Source organism: Heteronotia binoei, chromosome 5 (assembly GCF_032191835.1).
Source record: "Heteronotia binoei isolate CCM8104 ecotype False Entrance Well chromosome 5, APGP_CSIRO_Hbin_v1, whole genome shotgun sequence".
In the NCBI taxonomy this organism is placed as follows: Eukaryota; Metazoa; Chordata; class Lepidosauria; order Squamata; family Gekkonidae; genus Heteronotia; species Heteronotia binoei.
This window is the reverse complement of record NC_083227.1, coordinates 140,797,340-140,820,416: the sequence shown is the minus strand read 5'-3', so window position 1 is coordinate 140,820,416 and position 23,077 is coordinate 140,797,340. Positions and strand designations below refer to the sequence as shown.

At 39.8% G+C, this 23,077-nt stretch overlaps 1 protein-coding gene across 1 annotated transcript in view; it reads right to left on the bottom strand.

The window, feature by feature from the left end:
- Window positions 1-23,077, bottom strand: part of HSPA4 (heat shock protein family A (Hsp70) member 4) — a 67,428-nt gene that overhangs the window by 20,987 nt on the left and 23,364 nt on the right. The window contains exons 3-11 of the mRNA XM_060240521.1: window positions 20,619-20,759; window positions 18,654-18,776; window positions 16,678-16,777; window positions 15,128-15,261; window positions 13,966-14,210; window positions 12,218-12,294; window positions 11,004-11,155; window positions 9,705-9,811; window positions 9,300-9,433 (exon numbers count right to left, since the gene is read on the bottom strand). Coding sequence (XP_060096504.1) covers window positions 9,300-9,433; window positions 9,705-9,811; window positions 11,004-11,155; window positions 12,218-12,294; window positions 13,966-14,210; window positions 15,128-15,261; window positions 16,678-16,777; window positions 18,654-18,776; window positions 20,619-20,759 — 1,213 coding nt within the window. The remainder of the gene's footprint in view (window positions 1-9,299; window positions 9,434-9,704; window positions 9,812-11,003; window positions 11,156-12,217; window positions 12,295-13,965; window positions 14,211-15,127; window positions 15,262-16,677; window positions 16,778-18,653; window positions 18,777-20,618; window positions 20,760-23,077) is intronic.

Sequence of the window (23,077 nt, the reverse complement as noted above, 5' to 3'; positions counted from 1 at the left end):
TATTTATTTATTTATTACTGGTCACTGAATATATACCCCGCCCTCCCCACCAGCAGGCTCAGGGCAGGTCACAACAGTCAAATAAAGTACAGATAAATACAATTAATAACAGATTAAAACTTTAAAATCAACACAGCACAACAACTCTCTCTGGCACTATTACTGCCTTCCATAGCGCAAGGCATATAGCGACTAACAACATAGCCTGTTCAGCAGATGCCAGGACAGTTGTTGAAGGCGGTGTGGACAGGGGAGGCCAAGGTCTACAGGAGTCTGCTGCCTCACCCAAAGACCTGGCTGCCTCAACCAAAGCTCCATCTTGCAAGCCCTGAAGAACTGCACTATACCCATAGGGCCCTGATCTCAACTGGGAGCATGTTCCACCAGACTGGGGCCAGGATGAAGAAGGCCCTGGCCTTGGTTGAGGCTAAGTAGGTAAGACAGATTGGAGATGGGCAAATGTTATCCCCCCTCTTTAAGAAGGGGAAAAAGGAGGATCCAGGAACTACCAACCTGTCAGCTTGATATCTATACCTGGAAAATTTTTAGAACAAATCAAAAAGCCAGTACTTGAGCATTTAGAAAAAAATGTGATTATTAAGAGCCAGAATAGGCTTCTCAGGTCACGTCAGACAAACCTGATCTTTAAAAAAAAAAGTTACTATTTTGCTGGATCAAGAAAATGCTGTAGACATTGTTTATCTCGATTTCAGTAAGGCTTCTGATAAAGTTCCATATACTATTCTTATTGACAAGTTGGTAAAATGTGGTTTGGATTCTGTTACTGTTAGGTGGATCTGTAATCTGTAAAGAATGCTTGTGAATGGTTCCTCATCCTCTTGGAAAGGAGTGACAAGTGGAGTGCCTCAAGGATCTGTCCTGGGACCTGTTTTGTTCAACAACTTTATAAATGATTTGAATGAAGGAACAGAGGGAATGCTTATTAAAGTCGCAGATGATACTAAATTGGGTGGGATCGCAAACATAGTAGAAGACAGACAGGATACCGGATGGTCTTGACAGGCTGAAAAACTGGGCTAAAACAAATAAAAAGAATTTTAACAAGGATAAATTCTGCATTTAGGTAGGAAAAATCAAATGCATCATTATAGGATGGGGGAGACTTGTCTTGGCAGTAGGATGTGCGAAAAGGATCTAAGGCAAGGGTGTCAAACTTGCAGCCCAGGGGCCGAATCAGGCCCCTGGAAGGCTATCTGGCCCGGAGCAACTGGCTCTTGTCTGCTTCCTTCTCCCTTTCTCTTGTTTTGCAAAGCTTGCTCAACCGCAAGCAAACCTATTTTCTCCATTGGTTGAGGCTCCTCTGCCTCCTAGTCCCCTGGGGAGGGAGGGAAAGACCCAGGTAGTAATCCAAAGAACTACCTTTGCCCAGTTCTCTGGATCCCATGGGAGAAATACAAAGAAAGTACCTTTAAGATCAACAAGTGCATGTTTTAAGTTTTGTTTTTTTTAAAAAACCTTTAATAGTGTTTGTGTGCTTTAGAAAGTTTGTATCTCTGCTACCTAACCTTAATTAGGTACACATATGGCCCAGCCCAACCTGGCCTGGCCCAACAAGGTCATAAATGTCAGATCCAGCCCTCATAACAAATGATCTAGGGGTCTTAGTGTATCATGCACTGAACATGAAGTAGCACTGTGATGCAGTGGTTAAAAAGGCAAATGCAATTTTGGACTGCAGAAGTATAGTGTCCAGATCAGGTGAAGTGATGGTATTGTTTTGGGTATCACAACTTAAGAAGGATATAGACAAGCTGGAACATGTCCAGAGGATGGCAACAAAGATGGTGAGGGGTTTGGGGACCACGTTCTATGAGGAAAGGTTGAAGGACCTGGATGTTTAGCCTGGAGAGGAGATGACTGAGAGATAATATGATCACCATCTTCAAGTACATGAAGTGTTGTCATACAGAGGATGGTGCAGAGTTTTTTTCTGTCGCCCCAGAAGGTTGGACCAGAACCAACAGGTTGAAATTAAATCAGAAGAGTTTCAAGCTAAACATAATTAAGAATTTCCTAACAAAGCAGTTCCTCAGTAGAACAGGCTTCCTCAGGAGGTGGTGGGCTCTCCTCCTTTGGAAGTTTTTAAAGCAGAGGCTAGATGGCCATCTGACAGCATGCTAATTCTGTGAATTAGGCAGATCATGAGGACGGCAGGAAGAATTGCATCAGTGCTTAGTTCTCATGGCCGCTTCTTACACACCCAGGGAATACTGATAGCCACTTTGGGGTCAGTCAGCAATTTTTCTCCAGGCCAGTTTGGCAAGGGATCCTTGAGATTTTTGCCATCTTCTGGGCATGGAGCAGGAGACATTGGGGATGTATGCGTCGGGGGGAGGAATTTGTGAATTTCCTGCATTAAACAGGGGGTTGGGCTAGATAACCCTGGAGGTCCCTTCCAACTCTATGATTTTATGATCTTTTGGGCTGAAAACTACCAGGAGATGTTCCTCAACAGAGCACAGAACTCTTTGGGGCACATAAAGGTGGTCCTGCAGATATGTTGGGTAAGAGGTGGCCCTGCAGATATGTTGGCCCCAGGCTACACAGGGCTTTGGAGGTTAATACCATAACCTTGAACTGGATCTAATACTCAATAGTCAATCAGTGCAACTGGCCTAGCACCGGGTGAATGCGAGTACACATAGATGTCAAAGTCAGCAGGCGTCCCATTGCATTTTGCGCTGTCTTCAGTTTCTGGGTCAGGATCATGGGAAGCCCTGCATAGAGAGCATTATGGTAATCGAGGCTGGAAGTGACTACTGTATGGATCACTGTAGCCAAGTCCCAGGAGGGGAGTTGGAAGCCTGATTCCCAATCCCACTTCCCCATGGCTCAGATATAGGACCTCCATCTTCAGATACAGGACCTCAGCCATTTGTTTTAACCACCCAGCCACAACTCCCAGAACCCTGTCCAAAATTTCTTGGGTGGCATCTGGCTGTCCATCTATCAACAGATAGAGCTGGGTGTCATCAGGATACTGGTGACAACCCACTCCAACTCCCTGGACCAACCAGTCAAGGGGGTGCAATATAAATGCTGAACAGAACCAGAAAGAGGATCGCCTCCCTACAGCATATCGCATTCCAGCAGGTGCTGTAGGGAATCCCCTCCCTACCACCACCCTCTATCCCCAACCATGAAAGAGGAGAGTCATTGCAAGACAGACCCCTGTATTCCTTTGTCAGCAAAGAAAAAACATGATCGACTGTTAAATGGTACTGTTAAATCCAAGAGCGATAGCACCAACCCGCCCCAATCCAGAGGTCATCTGTGAAGCCAGACTGGAATGGATCCAGAATGGAGGCATCATCCAAAAAAACCTGGGCAGTTGTCCTCTCAACCTCCTAGCCCAGGATCAGTAAATTGGACACTGTGTGGTAGTTGGTTAGGATTAGAGATAGGCACAAAACGTGAAAACGGTTGTGCATTTCATTTTGTGGTTCGTTGATTTGTCTGATTCGGTAGTTCATGTTGTGTTTTTTTATTTTCTCAATTTTCAAAAGTTTTTATTAAGTTTCAGAAAAGTTTAGAAAATAGGGGTCAGGGAAAAGGGGGATAAAAGCACAATACATTCTGGCCTTGTTTTTTATATAAAATACTTTCAAACAAAAAAACCCCAAAAGGATAGTTCTACAATATTTTCTTAGCATAAGTTGTCTCTTGTTATTATTATTTTTATCTAAACCATATATAATCCATTTTAAAGTTTTATAATATAAATCTTTAGCTATTTTCTAGTAATTTGCCAACTTCATTCAAAATAGATTTGAAAATTCCACTAAGGATAAATGTTATAATATAAGCACAGGAAAAAAGAGAAACAAAAATCAGATCACACCAGAGAATCTTAACAGTCTTGAGTGTCCAACCAGGCATACAATTTGATCCAGTTTTTTCTTGCTTCTTCTTTAGATTTCCCAGCCATCAACTGGGATAGAAAGTCAAGCTCTGCTGTCTCCAAAATTTTTCCCACCAACTCCATTTTCATGGGAATTTTCTGAGATTTCCATCTCTGTGCCAAAAGGATTCTAGCTGCAGTATTAAAATGTGCCAACAAGTGTCTCATCTCTTTAGAATAATCCTCTGGAAATATATTCAATAAAAAAAAGTTCTGGTTTGAAATGTATGAGTCTTCATGATCTTCATGATAAAAATTTCATGTACCATTTTCCAATAGTCTTTCACCATCTCACACGTCCGCCACATATGGCAAAAAGTACCAATTTGTTTGGTGCACTTCCAGCATTTGTTAAACATGTTAGTGTAAATCTTACACAGTTTCTGTGGGTTCAAGTACCAGAACCTTCTTCTTGGTCCTCCTCCTCCTCCTTTTCTTTGCCTTCTTTCTTCTTCATTCTTTCCAAGAAATTCTGGGCTTTGAAAGTGGAGTTAATCCTATATCTGTTCTCCTGGTATGTAAACAGAAGGCCTTCTGGCATTAGCCACATGTAGGGTATCTCTCTTCCTGTTAGTGCTTGATATTCTCTCCTTTTTTGTCTCACTGGCCAAGGAACCTCTCTTAAAATTTTCACCATATTTCCAGCTATCACCATAGGTTTCTTACTTGTTTTGGGATGTCACCTTTAATCTTTTTTCTTGCAAATCTCAAATGGACTTCACTAGGCAATTTGTTTTGTCTTGTATAACTCGATAGAACCTGTCTTAACTTGATCAAACTCATCCTCCATCCTCTGAGGCGTCACCTGTAAAATTTCAGCCAAGGCTTCACTTGATATTTTCTGTAAAACTTCACTTTTCTGTTCCGGTATGTTTTGAAACCTCAACATGTAGGCCGCTTTATCTACTTCCAACTGCAAAAGTCTGGAATCTTGTATAGTCTGTTCTTTTCCCAAATGTTCCACTTTTTGAATATTCTCTGTCACCTGACCCTCTAATGCTTTCAAAGCTTTATTGGTCTCTGCTGTCTATCTGCTATTCTCCATAAGCTCTTGTTTGAACTCTGTCATCTGTTCACCTATATTATCTATTTTTCTTGACAGCCGTGTTATAGCAATCATTAAGGTGGTTTGCCATTCTTTCATATCTCCTTGAGTAGATGTAAATTTCCCTAGGCCCGATTGGCCACTAGGTGAATAAGATGGTTTCCCTTCTTTGATATCTTTTTTGTAGGCCGTTTCCTTGGGAATGGCCCCTCTTTACTATCCATTGTTATTAATGTGAGCACCCTCACAACCACCAGTTAAAAAAAATATCTCTTCAACATTTGTTTTAAGATTCTATATTCTGTTTGTAGCAAATGACTAATCTTCTGCAAAGAGTTCTCTTATTGCCAAATAGTTCTGGGGAAAAAAACCCCAAGCTTCTAACTTCTCTCAACAATTTGTGCTAGTCGAAACAGTACTCAAAATAATAACAAACAAAACATTCACCATGGTGGATATTCAATAGACAAAACAATAGACCACAATTCACTGTCCAGTAATTTCCATCACTATTAATTCAGAAGCAAACCAGCTCTCCACCTTGACTTTCAAATATCTTCTAAACACAGCAATTAGCAAGTATAGTTTTGTAATCCAGGGCTGAATGCCCTATTTGTAATCCCAAAAATGAGAAACAAAATTAAATGAAAAACAATAATACAAACAAACAAGAGAAAAAAATCCAGCAGGACCAAAAAGAAACCCCAAAAGTAATCCAACCACAGGTGAAAAATAATCCTGAGATGAAAAGTAATCCACAGGTAAAAATAATCCAATCACAGGTAAAAAAGGCAAAAATAAAAAATAAAAACAAACTCAAAAAATTATATCCAAAAAGATTTATCCACAACATCCACAAAATTAGATCAAAGTTCACTTCCCATCCAGAGCATTAAAGTTTTAAAGTTTTAAAACTATCCATAAAATCCACCAAAATATGATTAAATCCATTTTACAAGGTTGTAAAAAAGTTCTTCTTACAGCCAAAAATCCTAAAGTACAATGTCAGGTATCCACCAACTTTTAAAGGTTGATTAAAAAGCTAATTGAAGTTCTTAAAAGTACAGTTTAAGCACTTCAATGCTTCAGCTTATGCTTCAAAAGATCTTTCAGCCAAGCCTCTTTACATCTATATATACTTGTCAACAAAATCTTTCTCCAAAGTCAAAGCCTCTTCCTTCTTCCTTCCAGCAAAATCGCAATAAGTCAATTAAATTCAGCCACCAAGTTTCATATAAAATACAAATTGCTGTAGTTTCCCGCAGGTAATTTCAGTGTTCTAGATAGGCAGAAACTTTTGGAAGCCTTGAAGGAGAATGGGAGAGCGTTCCCCCCCTTTCTCAGTCTTTTGCCTCACTTAAAGTCTGCAGCCTCTTTATTCCTGCTTCTCAAACATACATCCAGAAGAAATATAATGGTAATCAGTTACAATGATTTGTGTACACTGTTGCCAGAAGGTTTGCTTTTCACGTTTGAAGGTAAAAGACAGGATCAACTCAATCTTCAAGGCAGAAAATTTTTTGGAAAAATTTAGGAAGAGAGAAGGAAGGAAAATGGGGAAGAACGAAGTTCAGAGGAAGAAGAACCAAGTGATGCAAAGAAATACCAAAAAAGACTACAGATCAAAAACGATAAAAAAGATAGTGATAAGGACTCATAATGGTGTCAATAATCTCTACTAATGTGAATGGACTTAATTCTCCCATAAAGAGAAGGAAAATTTTTAAATATTTAGCAAAATTGGAAGCTGATATTGTTTGTTTACAAGAAACCCATATATTGGCCAAGGATCAACACTTGTTGAAAAGCAAAAAACTGGGCAATTTATTTATAGCAATGGATTTGAATAAAAAAGAAGAGGGGTGTGGTAGCATATGTAAAAGATAAATTCAATCCACAATTCTGCTTTACGTCAGAAGATGGAAGGATCTTATTGGTGGAAATAACTATGGAGGGTAGAAAAATTTTGTTAGCAAATATCTATGCCCCAAATGATCATCAAGAAATTTTTTTTAATGAACTCCACTTCAAATTAATGAGCTTTGATTACTCAGAATATTGTTTACTTGGAGGCTTTAGTGTGGTTTTTGATAGACAATTGGACAGAAAGCAGCATAAACAAAGCAAATCCAAAGGATTACAATTACCAACATGTTTTTTTCAAACTAGCTGAAGAATTGGAACTAGTGGATGCATGGAGGACAAGGTACCCCAAATCAAGAGATTTTAGCTATTATTCACCTAGTCATCAGTCATGGTCAAGAACTGATATGTGCTGGCTATCCATGGCTATCCATGGGCCTGATGAAGGAACTAGTAGAGGTGGAGATTCAACCCAGAGTGGTATCCAACCATAGTATTTATTAAACTTAAGGGAATACAAAGAAGAAACTGAAAGCTAAACACTCAAATCCTAAAAGAGAAAAAATTTTCTCCAAGAAGCAAAATATGAAATGGAATTTTTCTTTAAACGAATATAACACTGGAGGTGAAGATGCAGGTGGTATGAGATACAGCTAAAGCATATTTTGGGGGGCTGGCAATTAGATTCAATGCCAAGAAAAAGAAGGAAGAAAAAGAAGGAAAGATCTGAGAACTTTGAAAAGTTAATGGTCCAAGCAGAAGCAGCAGATAAGAACCTAAAACTACAACTAACAAAACAAGAGTTCCAGAATAAAATAAAAAAGATACATCAGCGACCTGGGTGATGGCACACTCCCCTGCACCACCACTGCGCATGCACCTGAACTCCCAGTGTTCGATGAGGCCCTCACCTCCACCCAGCAGGAAGACTTCCGCAGAGTCCTGAGAGAATGCCCCGTGGTATTCTCCATGAAACCCAGTCTGACCCATCAGGTCCAACACCAGATCCTAACGCCCCCAGGGCAGGTGGCGAGAGCCCGGTGGCGAACCATGCCACAGAAACGGTGGGGCACCATTGCATGAGAGGTTGACGAGATGTGTCGCCTTGATGTTATCGAGCCCTCCCAAAGCGACTGGCGAAGTCCTGTGGTCCTGGTGCCGAAGCCGGACAGCAGTGTGCGCCTACCCAATGCCCCGGGCGGAAATCCTCAATGACCAACTCAGGAGGGCACAGTACCTCTCCGTGATAGACCTGACAAAAGGCTATTGGCAGGTGCCCATGCACCCCGCAGACTGGGAGAAGACGGCGTTCGCCACCCTGCAAAGCCTAATCCAATTCAAAAGGATGCCCTTTGGTCTCAACGGGGCAGCTGCTACGTTCCAGCGGCTCGTGGACCGCGCTCTGGCTTCACCCAGGCCTACATCGATGATATTATCATCTGCAGCCCCTCATGGGATGCCCACCTGGACCACCTACACCATGTGCTGCGGGCCTTACGCACCGCGGGGTTACGGACCAACCCCCGGAAAAGTCATCTCAGGTTCCAGGAGCTTAAATACTTAGGGTTCCTGGTCGGGAGAGGCTAACTCCAACCCCAGCCCGAAAAGATAGTAACTCGGAGCAACAACCTCGCCCCCACACCAAAAAACAGCTGCGGCGCTTCTTGGGATTCGCAGGGTATTAAAGCAAGTTTATACCCAACTTCACGACCATGGCCACCCCACTGACAGACAGCCTGCGGAAAACCAGCCCCCCAGGAAGCCAGCCGAGAACTAGGAAAAGGGAAACGCCCTAGGATGCTGCAGCTCGGCATCAGGGCTTATAAGGAGGGGCCGGGCCAGCCCAGGAAGGGAAGGGAGAGTGGGGGTGGAGCCGGAGGGGGGAATAAAAGGCAGTCAAGCAGCGAGGTCCGGGAGAAAGCAGTGGTTGTGAGGTAAAGGGCTGCCTACCCACACAGAGAGAAGACAAGGAGCCCAGCGCACCACCAGGGATAGGAGGCTTTGGGTGGTGTAACCCAGCCCCTTCCCATTTCTGAGACCTCTGCAGCTGACTACCAAGAGCTGCACCGGGGGTGCTGGCCGTGAGGAGACCTCGGGGGGGAGGGCAGGGGTGTGACAGATTTCTAAGCAGCAGACGATTTAGTTGTATTTTTATAATGGTAGGATGACTGGTGTATTTTAATGGAATTAAAATTTATAAACCACTTTAATTGAGTAACATTTCAAAAATAAAGTTGTATTAGTAATTTTTCCCTTTCCATTTGGCACAAATCTCTCTGCCAACTTATGCTGTTTAAGAAGATACACATGCTTCTTATATTCACTGGACAGTGGGTACAAGTGCTTCGCTCAAGCCCTTAGAATACATGTGGCAACAAGATAGAAATATCCCAACAGAATTAAATAGAGACAGAGTGAGAAAATAGGTGCCTATGTCACGACAGTGTTGTTTTCTGTAGTTTTACATACCTATGGCAGGATCTGGATATGGCAGTTCTTTAGGACAACTGTAATAAGCCTCCAGACGGAAAGGCTCCTTTCGGTAGAATGTGAGAACCTTGGAGAATGGTGCAGCGTGATTTTTAGGGAAGACTTCACAATCACTGCAAAAACACAGAATGAACCATATACAGACATATTTACTTAATTTAGTTATAAACTACAATTAGGGATTAATTTTATACTTAGTAGGCAACGTATTTGTTTGCTAAAGAACACTGTTTGCCAGATGGCACTAATTTGAGAGAATCGCAACTCGAAATAAAAACTGTTACTTTAAGCAATTTCAAATAGCTTCACATGAATATCCACACAAACTGCTCGATCATTAGCCATTATCACTGTAGGCTGTAAGTTCTATACAAGTCCTTTTACCTTGCTCCTTCTTCTGCTGGGGAATTCCATGTCAAAGAAATAGGATATGGTACCAAATCTGTGATAGAAAATTCTCTCACTTTAAAAGCTGGGGATAAAATAGCACACTGTAAGAAACAAAACATTAAGTTAAATTGTGTCAGATAAAAGTACATGTCAGCTGTAACGTCAACAGCTTGCCATTAAAAATATATTTTGAGGGCTGAATTTCAAACATCCTGCCCATGTGGATCCTGATCCCATGCATGTTTATCCAACATTAAGTCTACTGAGTTCATTACAATTCACTTCCAAGAAAAGCACAGGATTTCAGTTTTAGTCCATGAATCGTAAGTAACTTTGTGCTTCTGTTCATTCGTGTGGAGTGTGCGTAATAAGAGGGCAAACACGTTATATAATAAGAGTCATAAATAGAATACTTATTTTATTGGGCATAACAATGCCATCTATGTTATACCTTGTGCTAGATCATGTTCCATGAAACTCTCTGCAAGATTAAAAGTCAAACAGAAAAACAGCACCACGAAAGGAGCTCAAGATTGATCCAGGAAGATTATACTAAATGCAGTTTAAGATACAAGTTGCAATTCAGATCCTTAGACTACCTCAGCAGTGGTACTGCTTTTCCTGCATTATTTATTCCCTTAAGAGTCTGGATAATCTTCGGCTGTTGAATTGTTTCGGATGGCATATGACATTCAAATGGAAGAGGGCTGCCACCTCACCTGAATCTATCTCGCATTAGCACCAACTGCCTAGGATCTGACCGCTTTGGAGAAAAGAAAATACTATATGATCCTCCCTGAATAGATGAAGTAGCATCACTGTGATTTTTATCTGATTCTTTTACTGTTCTAACATTGTTTGTCTTATGTTGTTAGCCGCCTTGAGTCTTCATAGAATGGGCGGGATATAAATCTAATGTAATAAATAAATAATAAATAACTGAATGAAGCACTCAAACTAGCAGCAGCAGCTCCTATGCTGGACTCCGTTCCCAGCACCCACCTGCAACCCTCAAAGTCATGAACGTAGAGGAAAAACAGTTTTCTGCTTGGCCTCTTGTCAGCATAGCCCAGAACCATCTTTAATACAGGGAGGAACGAATCGGTGTAGCAAGTCACTGTGCAACGCTTTTCATGCATGCAGGTCCCCCAACCCGCAGCACCACCTTTTCAAGGTTCATAAACTGTTGCTGGGACAAGGGGGGACAACAGGAAAAATCTGCCTCTTATTAGTGCCTTCGACTGGTACTACTACAGAGAATCCTGTCTTTAGTGTGCAAGCCATTGTTGTTACCTGTAACGCACAGCCTCGAGCAACAGCTTCGTCTGCATTCAAAGTTGTACTGAGTTCTTTACCAAAAAATTTACTGACACGCTCTTTTATAACAGGTATTCTTGTAGTCCCTCCTACTATTTCTACTGCATAGATATCTTCCTTCTTTAATTCTGTAAAGAAAGAGACACTTGAGACATCTAAAGCTGAGCACAAACATGTATTATCAGGTCCACTCTTCTCACTCATTCTCACACTATAAAAGCCTCACATCAAAGGAAACAGCAGTCGCCAATGAATGCCTTCAATAGTTTCCTAATGAAAAACATGTAATTGATGAAGAATATTCCACAATGAGTCCTTGTTTTAGCCAATGTAAAGGACAGCATAAAATATTCCATCTATTTCATGAATTTTTTTTTGTAAAAAGAATAGACATTGAGACTACAGTTCTGAAGCATTAGGTGCTCAGCAGTCTAATTGTTCAGAACAGCTATTATTGCTAACATTTTCAATACATCAATTCCTATACAAGATAGATCCAGTTGGGCGGCCGTGTTGGTCTGAAGCAGTAGAACAAAGTAGGAGTCAAGTAGCACCTTTGAGACTAACAAAGTTTTATTCAGAATGTAAGCTTTTGTATGCATGCATACTTCTTCAGATGAGGGGATGGGGTACAGTGAGCTGAAATACATATAGCTGGTGGGTTAAGCGTGTAAACTGATACAAAGTTAGGATCAAATGGCAAAATAGTGTAATAAATTGGAAGAGCATTTGGTCTGGATAGCATTTGCGTGGGAAACCAATAAACGGTAATAAAAGTTGCCTGTTAATTGCTCTTGCTACAAGTCCTTTTGTTTTACCTAGACATTTCTTTTTGCTTTACCTAGACTTGTAGCAAGAGCAATTAACAGGCAACTTTTATTACCGTTTATTGGTTTCCCACGCAAATGCTATCCAGACCAAATGCTCTTCCAATTTATTACACTATTTTGCCATTTGATCCTAACTTTGTATCAGTTTACATGCTTAACCCACCAGCTATATGTATTTCAGCTCACTGTATCTCATCCCCTCATCTGAAGAAGTATGCATGCATACGAAAACTTACATTCTGAATAAACTTAGTTGGTATTAAATGTGCTACTCGACTCCTACTTTGTTTCCTGTACAATTTGTTTCAGAGAACGGTTATTCCAATATGTAACGTTCTGGATAGCAAAAATTATACTTACTAGATTGCTCCAAGACACTGCGAAGAGGTGGTTCTATCCTAGCCAAAAGATCATGACACATTTCTAAGAATTTGCTCCTAGAGGGAGAGAGGAGAGGTTAAATTGTCTTTTATGATAACAGCAAAATATTCAATAGCATACAGTTTTTTGGAAAATCTTAAACTATTAAAATGGCATACACTGGAGAATAACAGAAGAATATGTATAAAAACAAGGCTTGGGCCCCACCTAGCTTTCTGCAGAAGTAAGGGTATGTGTGATTTTTGCCAATGCTGCAAGCTATTTCCATCCCTCAGACCCAGCATTTCAAGGCATGCTTTTGGCTGTCACCGAAGGGAGAAATTAGTGAAAATGCAAGTCAAGTAAACTATAAAAAGTAAAGAGGCTTCTTTTTAAAAATGGAAGGCCTGCCCCAATGAATTGAGCAGAAGGAACCATAGACTCCGGTAAAAGAAATGTAAGTAAATGATTAGGCATGCAAAAAGAGTTTTTTTGAGAAATGTGTTGCTAAAAGCATCAAGACAAACAATAAACATTTTTTTATAATATATCTGGAGTATGAAACCAGCCAGAGAAGTAGTGAGATTGCTGAAGGAAGATGGAGAGATGGCAGAGAAGCTCAATGACTTCTTTGTTTCTGTGTTCACTGAGGAAAATGTGCAGCATGAAACCATGTTGAAGCCACTAAGTCTGAAAAACTGATATGAATTGAGGTAACCAAAGATGAAGTTCTAGACCTACTGGGAAAATAAAAAAACCGTAACTGTCCAGGTCCTGATGCCATACAACTCAAGAGTTCTTAAGGAACTCAGATGTGTGAACACTGATCTACTAACCCATGTACAGTATGTAACCTATCACTAAATTCAGCCAATGTATCAGAAGACTGCAGAGTAACAAATGTGACACCCATTTTTAAAAAGGGATCCAGACGGGAAACAGGAAATTACAGGCCAGTCAGCCTAACGTTTGTCACAGGCTTGGCAAATTAATAGAAATTGTAATCAAATATAGACTTGTTAGGCACATAAAGGGACAAAGCATGCTGAGGGAAAATCAGCATGACTTCTGCAATGCAATGGTATATATTCAGGTTAGAATTGTATTCCATGAAATCACTTTCACAAATACATCAAATTGGAGCCAATATGTGCTGCTGCCCCTGAAAAGTCACTGCTGAGGGCTTGGAAACTTTGTGGAACAACATTTAAATTAAAATAGGGGAATGTACAAGCAGAGGAAGCTTCACACACAAAGCAGAAGCTTGAACAGGAGCAGTAGGAGTATCCAACCAACACCCCTTTCTTGCTGTAGCCACAGATAGTACATGGCATATCATTCTGGACAATTCCCCTCAAGGCCTCAGAAGCAGCTTTTCAGGGGCAGGAGGATACAGGGTGAAAGAGAATGCAGTGAAAGAAAATTGCTTCATATGTGAAAGCCTTGACTTCAACTGAAATACCGTATGTAAGCGCCACCTTTATGAAATTCACTGTGTTGTGGACACCATTTAAGCACTAAAGAAATGCTCTTCTGAAGCTTCTCTATAAACAGTAAGCTGTTGAAGCAAGAAAAACTTTTTGTTCTGAAATTAAGAGCTACTTTTCACATCCCACTTTCCACTGGCCCTTAGCCTAATAGGTATGAATAGATCTGCAGCAAAAGAGACAAGCAAGGTACAATGTCTACTTTAAAAAGGGAGAAAGATTTTAAGAAACAAATTGCATCTAGAAATTAAAATAGGATACCTGTTCATAGTCCCAGAAACATCAATATCGTTCATGAAGCATTCTATATTCATCGGCAGATCAGAGGCATTTGCACTCATCAGCTTCTTTAGTTTCTCACATTCCTGAGACAGCCTCAACAATGCACGAATTTTGGACTTTATATCCAGTTTATACTTTTTTCCAAATTCTTCACAAAAATAATTTACTAACACTTCATCAAATTTCCTTCCACCAAGGGTGGTATCAAATGCTGTTGCAAGAACCTTCATAATAAAGTGGATCAAAGAATGTCAATTAGTTACTCCTGAGAAATCACAGGGCTGACTGAAAATCATTGTTACACATGAAGTTCTATGAAGCAACTGTAGAGTAACCAAGATATCATATCTCAAATAGGACACAACTCAAAAGCCCCCTCCCCAGTTACTACCACTTTTTAAATAAACTTGCCAACTTCAAAGCTTGTATCAACTGCTCCAGCCAATGACAAAGCCCCCTTTCACATACTTGAAATAACAACTGTCTTTCCAAAGTCCTCTGAATTTTAATACTCAAGAGTTTTTCAATAATATTCTGATGCTCTCATTACATGGAATGGAATGTGAGCTCTGGAATGCAAGCCCCTTGTCAGCTTTTTATTCATATTTGACCCAAAACTATCTATGAACATAAGTTCTGGCTGCTACTGAATTATACTTTTTAAGCCTATTCATAGGTATGTGCAAGTTGCCTGAACTTTTTAGTTACAGTCTGTTTCTCTTTCATGAACCAGTATTTGGAATATATTTGTTGCAGGAAAGGGTAAGAGTAGGGCTTCATCTGGCATCTGAACCATGAAAAAGAAGAGTCATGATACCGCATACTGAGCATATTTTATTATTGCCTGTGCTTTGCATTTCTGACATTTCAATATTGCCTTTTCATGTTGTATGACCATAGTGAGCTATAAACCAGATAGGACCAGTTCATTTCTGGAAATGTATGACCTGCTGATTAACAAGAAGTCATGCATTTCCTACAAGCAGAAAACATTCAGAAGGGAAGAGAAGGTGCAGTTATTTTTCAAGCCAGTGCTATGGCTGGATTTTTAGTTAGTTATCTTCAACACTTGGCTACTTCTCTGTTATACCATACTGGCTAAATGAGGAAACCACCCGTTAAACATGTTGTTAACTCTTACCTTCAGCTTCCCCTTGTTGAATGCACATACAGAAACTTGATAAGCTGAATGCCCTATGTCAACAAATACCACATTTCTTGGTTTCTCTTCAGGTGCAGGAAGATCTTGTTTATAGATTCCATATGCCAAAGCAACTAAAGAAAGAATTCAGATTTCTATTAGTACAGATAATTCTTGTTCTTTGCAAGGTATACAATTTATAAAACAGTTTACAATATATAACACAATTATCCAACAAAACTAAGATGTTTACAAATGGTTACATATTAGAGAGGTAAATACCACATGAGCATATGAAGATGCCTTGTATAAAGTGAGACTGCTGGGTATCAAATTCAGTACTGTCTACTCTGACTGGCAGCAGCCTTCCAGGATTACAGGCACTGAAGTCTCTCACCACCTGATTATTAGAGAGCTTTTAAGTGGGCACAGATTAAATCCTTGGGCTTTCTTCATGCAAAGAGTGTGATCTTCCACTGATCCAGTCAGTGGCATCATGATATAGGATGCTATGTAGTTTTAGTAGATGTACCTAGGAATGCTGCAAAATCCTTTTGAGATTAAAGAACTTTCTTAGGAATGCAACTCAAAACCAGATTCCCTGCTTAATAAAGTTCAGATGAAACTACAACTGGTGCTTGCACAGGGGACTACCTTTACTTTTTTTCCTCCTCTCAGTCATTTAAGTTATAGCAACAAATGTGACAAGCCAACAGTCTTGTATTTTTTATGTGGCATCTAGAGCAGGGGTCCCAAACCCCAGTGCCCAGGAAGAAAGTGGGGAGGAGACAAGGGCAACGCTGCTTTTTCAGCAGGTTGCTCGCCGCTGCTGCCCCCAGCGCTGATCGTGAGTGTGCCAGAGGGGCATAGGAGCCCAGTCTTTGGTGCGAGTTTTCCTGCCGATCAGCTGATCGGCGGGGGGAGGGGGTCGGCTTTTAAAGAGCCCGGGAATGTGGCACTTCACTGCCCCTTCCCGGGCCTTAAAATTGCGAAGAATGGAGGAAGGAGGAGGCTGGGGAGGCAAACATTCAGTGCCCTCATCCTGCTGGCCCTGGGGTCGTGGTTGGTGGGCCAGCCCTGGGGCCATGGAGTTAGGCACAGACCTTCGCCCACTCCTCATTTAAAGACCCCCCCATGAGGGGGCAGAGATGGGGTGGGGGCAGCCTGGGGTAGCAAAAACCCTCGCAGCCCCACCGGTCCGTGAAAAAATTGTCTTCCACAAAACTGGTCCCTGGTGCCAAAAAGGTTGGGGGCCACTGATCTAGAGAACCAACTTATCATAAACCACTGTTGTAACTGTATATCCAAGTAATGGCTATGTATGAACTGAGAGTTGAGTTTAAAGTTTTCTGTAGAGATAATTCATACACATCTCAGTAATATTGTTCTCATGCTATGCCTAGAGTAAGTCAAAGTAGTTTTATTAAGAGACTCCTTAAGCCAGTACCAACATTAAAATAATTTTTGGAAAGAAAAAAACCAGAATAAATGCTGAAAGACTTATTGGGCAAAGCACCGTACTTTATATTATTTGGGCAAGAAGTAGCTACCTGCAGTTGTCTCATTAATTAATCGTAAACAATTGAGTCCAGCAATTTGTGTAGCATCCATCACAGATCTCCGCTCTGCATCAGTGAAGAAACAAGGAACCTACAAGATATAAACCACTTTTTAAAAAGACAACCCTTCTTCCAAGCCCTTTGACAAGAGTGCCAATTTTTTTAGACCAATTTTTAGGAATTAAGATAAAGCCACAATTAGAGTAGCTGTACGAAGCAAAAACAGTTAAGCAATTAAATGCAAATCATCTGTCTTTTAGCTGTTAAGCATAATTGCTTAAATAAATTTCAGGCACTTGTTTATTATAAGGCTGAGATCATGTGGTTCACACTACTGGTTAAAAGCACAACATCAACAGATTTAACTGTCTACTTAGCATCACAGTATAATACATGTCCACTCCTCAACTGGAGGGGCAATCTTAAAAATTACTTTCTACTTAAAGAACTAAGAATAGTTTTGAGGAAATATTCAACAAATGTGATTTTTATACTCTCTAAGACACAGATGGTTTCCAGAGGGAGAAAAGCTTGTGCAGTCCCCCACTGCTGCTGATACAGAACAGTGACAACGGGGCTTCCACATTGCAGATTTCTCCAAATATTCCCTGCCCAATTGCCCTGGCAGTGGCCATCCCTGCACCATCAGGGCTTTTTCAGTTTGTTATATGGATATAACACATGACAATTAAAACATACACACACACACACAAAATATGTGTATCAGGTTGTCTGAATATAAACAAACTTCCTTTCATTGCAGAAATATGCCTTTCTTTTTACATCTTATACAGGGGGCAGGCATTTACTATTTGAATGAAAGCTGGGAATTCAGAGAATTCAGTATATAGATTGATACAGCAATATTATCAGTTGCTGATTAAAAACCAAAAAAGCCTTCCAGTGACAGTGGGAGAAAATTACCTCTGCAGGGACAGGAAAAATGGAGAAAAACAACACACTCACTCTGTATAGAAAATAATTCTCGGTGTAATCCACAATTTGCAACTTCTATGTGCTAGTAAAATTCAGTAATACAGATTGCAAACCATTCTATGCACAACACAACTACTGTCCAAAGAACCATGCAACATTTAAACTGTAGTCCAATGAATGATAAAAGAACTGGTCCAATTTCGTTTTGAAAGTATTCTCCTTCAAGGGACCATCTTTTGTACTCATAGGTTCAGCAGAGTTGAAGTGCCATAATTCATTTCCTGGCTTTTCAAATTACTATCTTGTTTGAATTTTTAAAAATTCTTTCTGGAACACCAGTCACAATCCTTGGTGATTAGGAGGGACAATAGTGGAAGGACTTCTAGTGTCCTGGCCCCACTGATGGACCTCCTGATGGCACCTGGTTTTTTTGGCCGCTGTATGACAGAGTATTGGACTGAATGGGCCTTTGGCCTGATCCAACATGGCTTCTCTTATGTTCTTATATGATGAAATAGGAAAAAATCTGCTTCCCAACAGCATTGAACCCAGGACAAATAGCCTTTGTGTAAACAGCCATAGCATCAACTGCCTACAGTCTAACTGTAACCCTATCTAACCTCCCTTCTACTATAGCTCAATATTGCACAATAAAGACTAGTTCCTTGTCAAAATAGGTGGCACTGCTTAAAGTTATATTAATGATAACAAGATGTGCTAAATAAAATTTGACTAGTTTATTATATCAAACAATATCTGCATCGTTTATGAGGTTCACATTGCTGGATCCCAATTACCTTGTTGAATTATGCTTTCAGGCTTGGGCAAATGCAGATTTTGATTTGGAGAAAGCTAAGGACACCTGAATAATAAGAGTGACATCATCTATAAATAAACTGGGTTTGAATAGTGATAATCATGCTCCTAGAAAATTAAACAATTTGATCAAGCTGCTGAAATAGTAAGAACAGAAACTGTTTGCATTTACAAAAATATCCTCATAAAATATTAGTATAAAATTATCTACTTACAGATACAACACAATCAACTACAGGTCTCTTAAGGGCATTCTCTGCAGTTTCTTTTAGTTTTGTGAGGAGCATTCCTGTTATCTGTTCAATGGTGAAGGTTCGTTCTTCTTCCATATACATAACCTTTGGTGTAAATAAAAATGAGGGTTTGGTATTAGAAGAAGCAGTGACTCATAAAGTTCATATCCTGCCACAAATTGTGTTAGTTTTTAAGGTGCCACTGGACTCTTGCTCTTTTTTAATAGGAAAGGTTTAAACTTTCAAGATTATCTTAGAGGTATTTTACAAATGCCAAAATTAGGCTGAATTCAGATACCATACTTTATTGTGGTTAAGTAAAACTGTACATCAACTTGGCTTGTTGTCTGCCTCACATACATGCCTCTTCTCTCAAACTTTTATCTCAGAGAATCCTTGAAATGGCTGTCTGTGCCAAAGGAATGCAGCTGCCACATGGATTAACTGATCTTAGTGTAAAAGGATGCAGAAGAGCTACTGGAAGTTCTAATAAGGGATTAAACTTGGTTTAGAATCCCAGTTAGCAAAGGGAGCCAACACTGGTTAACTCACACATCTGCAGTTGTATATCCCTGTTAACTGATGATAGTTTTTAACTACAACTCCCAGCTCAACAAGGGGAAGAAGTAAAACATGTGCACAAGCTGGGCAACAAACTTGTTTAGTGCACCATCATTTAACCATAGTTAAGTGTGACATTTGAATACAGTCCCAAAGGTTTCTTCCCTGTTTTGGAAATAACCATTAACCCTTTGAAATGATTCATTCTTGAATATTTCAGAATAAGTTTGAAACTCATACTTTGAAACTAAATAGTGGATCATGAATCCTGTTAAAATGTACGTCTTACATCAACCTGATATAATGCATTCCCCTATTTTACCTCAAAAAAATGAAACACATCCAATAGCAGTTTGGAGTGAATTTTCAAAATATATTCAGGAAGGCTAGCATTTATGAAAATAACCCACATTCATTTCTATTTCACTGATCTGATTTTTCTGCAATGCTACTGTGATGGAATGCACTTTTAAAAGCTTAGAAGTGCTGTGCAAGCAGATAAAGGACTGTGAAATACTAATTCTTCACAGAGCCTTGAGTGATAAGCTGCTCCAAGAGATCTAATTGATTAGCATCAGCTAAGCAGAAAGAGATTGAATGCTGGAGGAAAAATCATTTGGAATTCAGCCCTGACTGAGAGCAGTTTAACACAGACAAGAGAACTGGGGAAAGTTGGCAAGGACAAGTGGGTAGTTAGGACAAAGAAAGGGTATAGATCTTCTAGTGAGAAAAGAATTTCCCAACCCAGTCAAACAGGGAGACAGCTCTGAAGAGTGCAGCAATCCCTGGCCTGGTGTGGTTAAAAACTGCCCTTAAGAGATCTTAAGAGCCAGTTAAAAATTCAAGGCAAGTACTGGTGTTTCAAGAGAAGGAGTTTGAGTACTGAAAAGAATATACCCACCTTCTGGAAACCAAGAGTCAGAGAAATAGTTCCAGAAAGTGTATCACAGTGTTTGAGAAAACATTGGAACAAAAGCCTCTCAACATAAAGAACTTAAGTAGATGTGAATAGCTTAAGAAACTCTCATTAGCCTGAAATATAAGAAATAAAGGACTGATTTTACCTCAATATTTATCTTTATTGAGTTACCTCAGGAATTTTACCCCAGATTTCACCTGACCTTTCCTCTCTATATTGAATACAAAATGTTGTTAATTTGGAATATAAGCATCAGCTCCAAAGTCTCAGCTGATGCTAACCAATCAGATCTCTTAGAATAGCCTTTATCTGTTTACACAACACTTCTAAGTTTTTAAAAATGCAGCTCATCACAGCTACTATTTCCACTCTCATCAAATAGCCAAACAGTAATCCATTTGCACAGGCAAATGCCATGTTCACACACTTTAAAGCAGTCTAAGCTTTCACTTGTAGAGCTGACTCACCTTGATACCAACTGAGCCAGATGGCAACTGGACAAGTTCATAAGCAAGTTTTGTTTTTTCATCTTGAACAAAAGGATCCAAAAACGCACATCCATGAAATCTTTTAAAACTTTGTACTGCATTCTTTGCATTTGAAATTACCTGAAATGGGAGAAGAATTCAGTCCCATTTGGTAGAATTTTCCTTTCTGTTCTACGAAAATGCTAACATTTATTCTTTTACAATCATACTTACAGTTACTCTAGTCTTACATGTGGTACATATAAACAGGGTTCTTCAAGAAATATTTAATGTCCATGATATAAAAACAAAGCACAGCCAAAAACTATTAAAAATATACTGAAGGAATACACAGAAAATTATAACCTTGATAGTTTTACTTGTTCTTCACAAAACTAGAAGTGGCATTGTTTTCCTTGAAGAACAAGTTAAGATACAACCTTATCCAATGAACTATTCACAGTAAAATTCAGAGGATTACCTACCTATCTCAGTCCTAGTGACCCCTCATTTCCCTCTTCAGAAAGCTAGCTCTGCTCTCTTGTATGACTGGGAAAGGAGTTGATTGCACAGCTCCTTAAGCAAGTTTTTAAAGGTTCGCAGGGCATGACCAGGCTCCTAACCCTCATGCAATAATGTACAAGGTAAACATATAGCAAGATATTCCTGGATAACACCTGTAAATGTATCTTCAAACAAAAAGCTTAAAGTACCTACAGTGCCTTCCTAAGCAGGTTTATATTTTATTGGAAATCATGGGTCTCAGAAGTCTATAATGGCAAGAAACTTCCATTTGCTTTATAGTTTAAGACTTACAGTGGTAACTCAAAGGTAACACTATTTAGGCATATATAAATTCTACTGGATGTTGAAGTCCACTGTGTTTCAGGTCTAAGCAACCATAAATTCCAGTTGTAAAAGTCAAGCCTCTTATAAAAATGTTGTCAAATACAAATTTAACAAAAAGTGTGCCAAACATGCCAAAATGTTCTATATCAAGTGTTTTCAACCAAAGTATTCTTGAACCAAGTATCTAATGCAGGGTCCTCAAACCTTCTGAGCTGGCAAACACTTAATGCGTGACACCATGAAATATCTGCCAAGATACAGGGCCAATCGCAAAATGGTTATGTATGGGGGGGGGGGGTGCAGGAGAAGTTCTAACAACTCTCTATGACAGAGGGAATTACTTCCAAATGGTCTTTCCCTGAAGATGCAAAGGTGAAACTTCTTGGGTTCTTCTGAAGCATCTCATACATCAATATGGTAGGGGGAAAAATCTGAAATTGGTTCCTTGTTTTGGAGAAGAAATTCTGTCTTTTCGGTTTCCCAAGTAAGGGGAAAGTGCCACAGGAATATGTTGCCAAGACCAGTGGCAAAACCTATATCCATGTCCAAGCTGACGTCATATGGCTATGATGCACCTACCTGGTAAGTGGTTGGTGTTTTAATAGTATAGTCCAAATCTCCTTTTCTGTTCTACTCAAGGATTTTCCTCGCTTGTATTCCCCAGAACTCAATAAGCAAATACACACCAGCAGGTTTCGCACTGTTAATCTTTAGATCAGCAGTTCCCAATGCCAATTTCCAGCAATTAAAGACATTGTGAATTTGTTTTTAAAGCCACAACTTGATAACTTCATTTATGTAAAAGATACATTGCAGGCACTCAATAAGTAATTATGATAATCATGTTCCTAGCCTACAAAAAGAATGAATGCCAAACACAAAGTGTGGAGTTTCTCATGTATGAGGACCAATAGATATAGGATACATCTTTTGAAGTTCACAATGCAGTTCAACAAATCCTCTGATGTTTGTGCATTATCACAGAACAAGAAATACAAAGCAAAGGAGGGCATGATTCATTTGCACAAATGCTTAAAGTAAGGCAAGGCAAGTCTACGATGTATCAGCTTTGAAGTATAACAAGCAGAAAATAGCCACTGTAATTATTATTATTATTAATTTAATTCATTTATACTCCTCCTGTCTACCCAATGGGGATCCAAAGCACTTTGAATCATTCTCTTCTACTTCATTTTTATCCTAACAACTCTTTGAGATAAGTTAGGCTGAGACAGTATGCTCGAAATCCCCCAGCAAGCTTTCACAGCACAAATGGGGATTTGGACCTGGGTTTCCCAGAAACTGGTCTGACACACTTAACCACTGTACCAAAAAGTGCAGGGTTTTATTTTTCTTTTTGAAGTGCTGTTTTATTTGTGATTACACAAGCCCAATGTTCCCCAATGTGGTGCTGATGGACATCATGGCATCCACCAGTGCCTTCTGTGGCACACCCCGAGCTTTCAGGAAGTAGATGGAACCACAGGAAGGCAGGGCTTGTTCTTGGCTGTCCTCTTTAAATGAAAGGTTTTCCATAGGAAGGTCAGGAAGACTGGTAAGAACCTGGGCATTTTTTAGTGTGCAATTCCACTCTGCCTTCCGGATTTCCT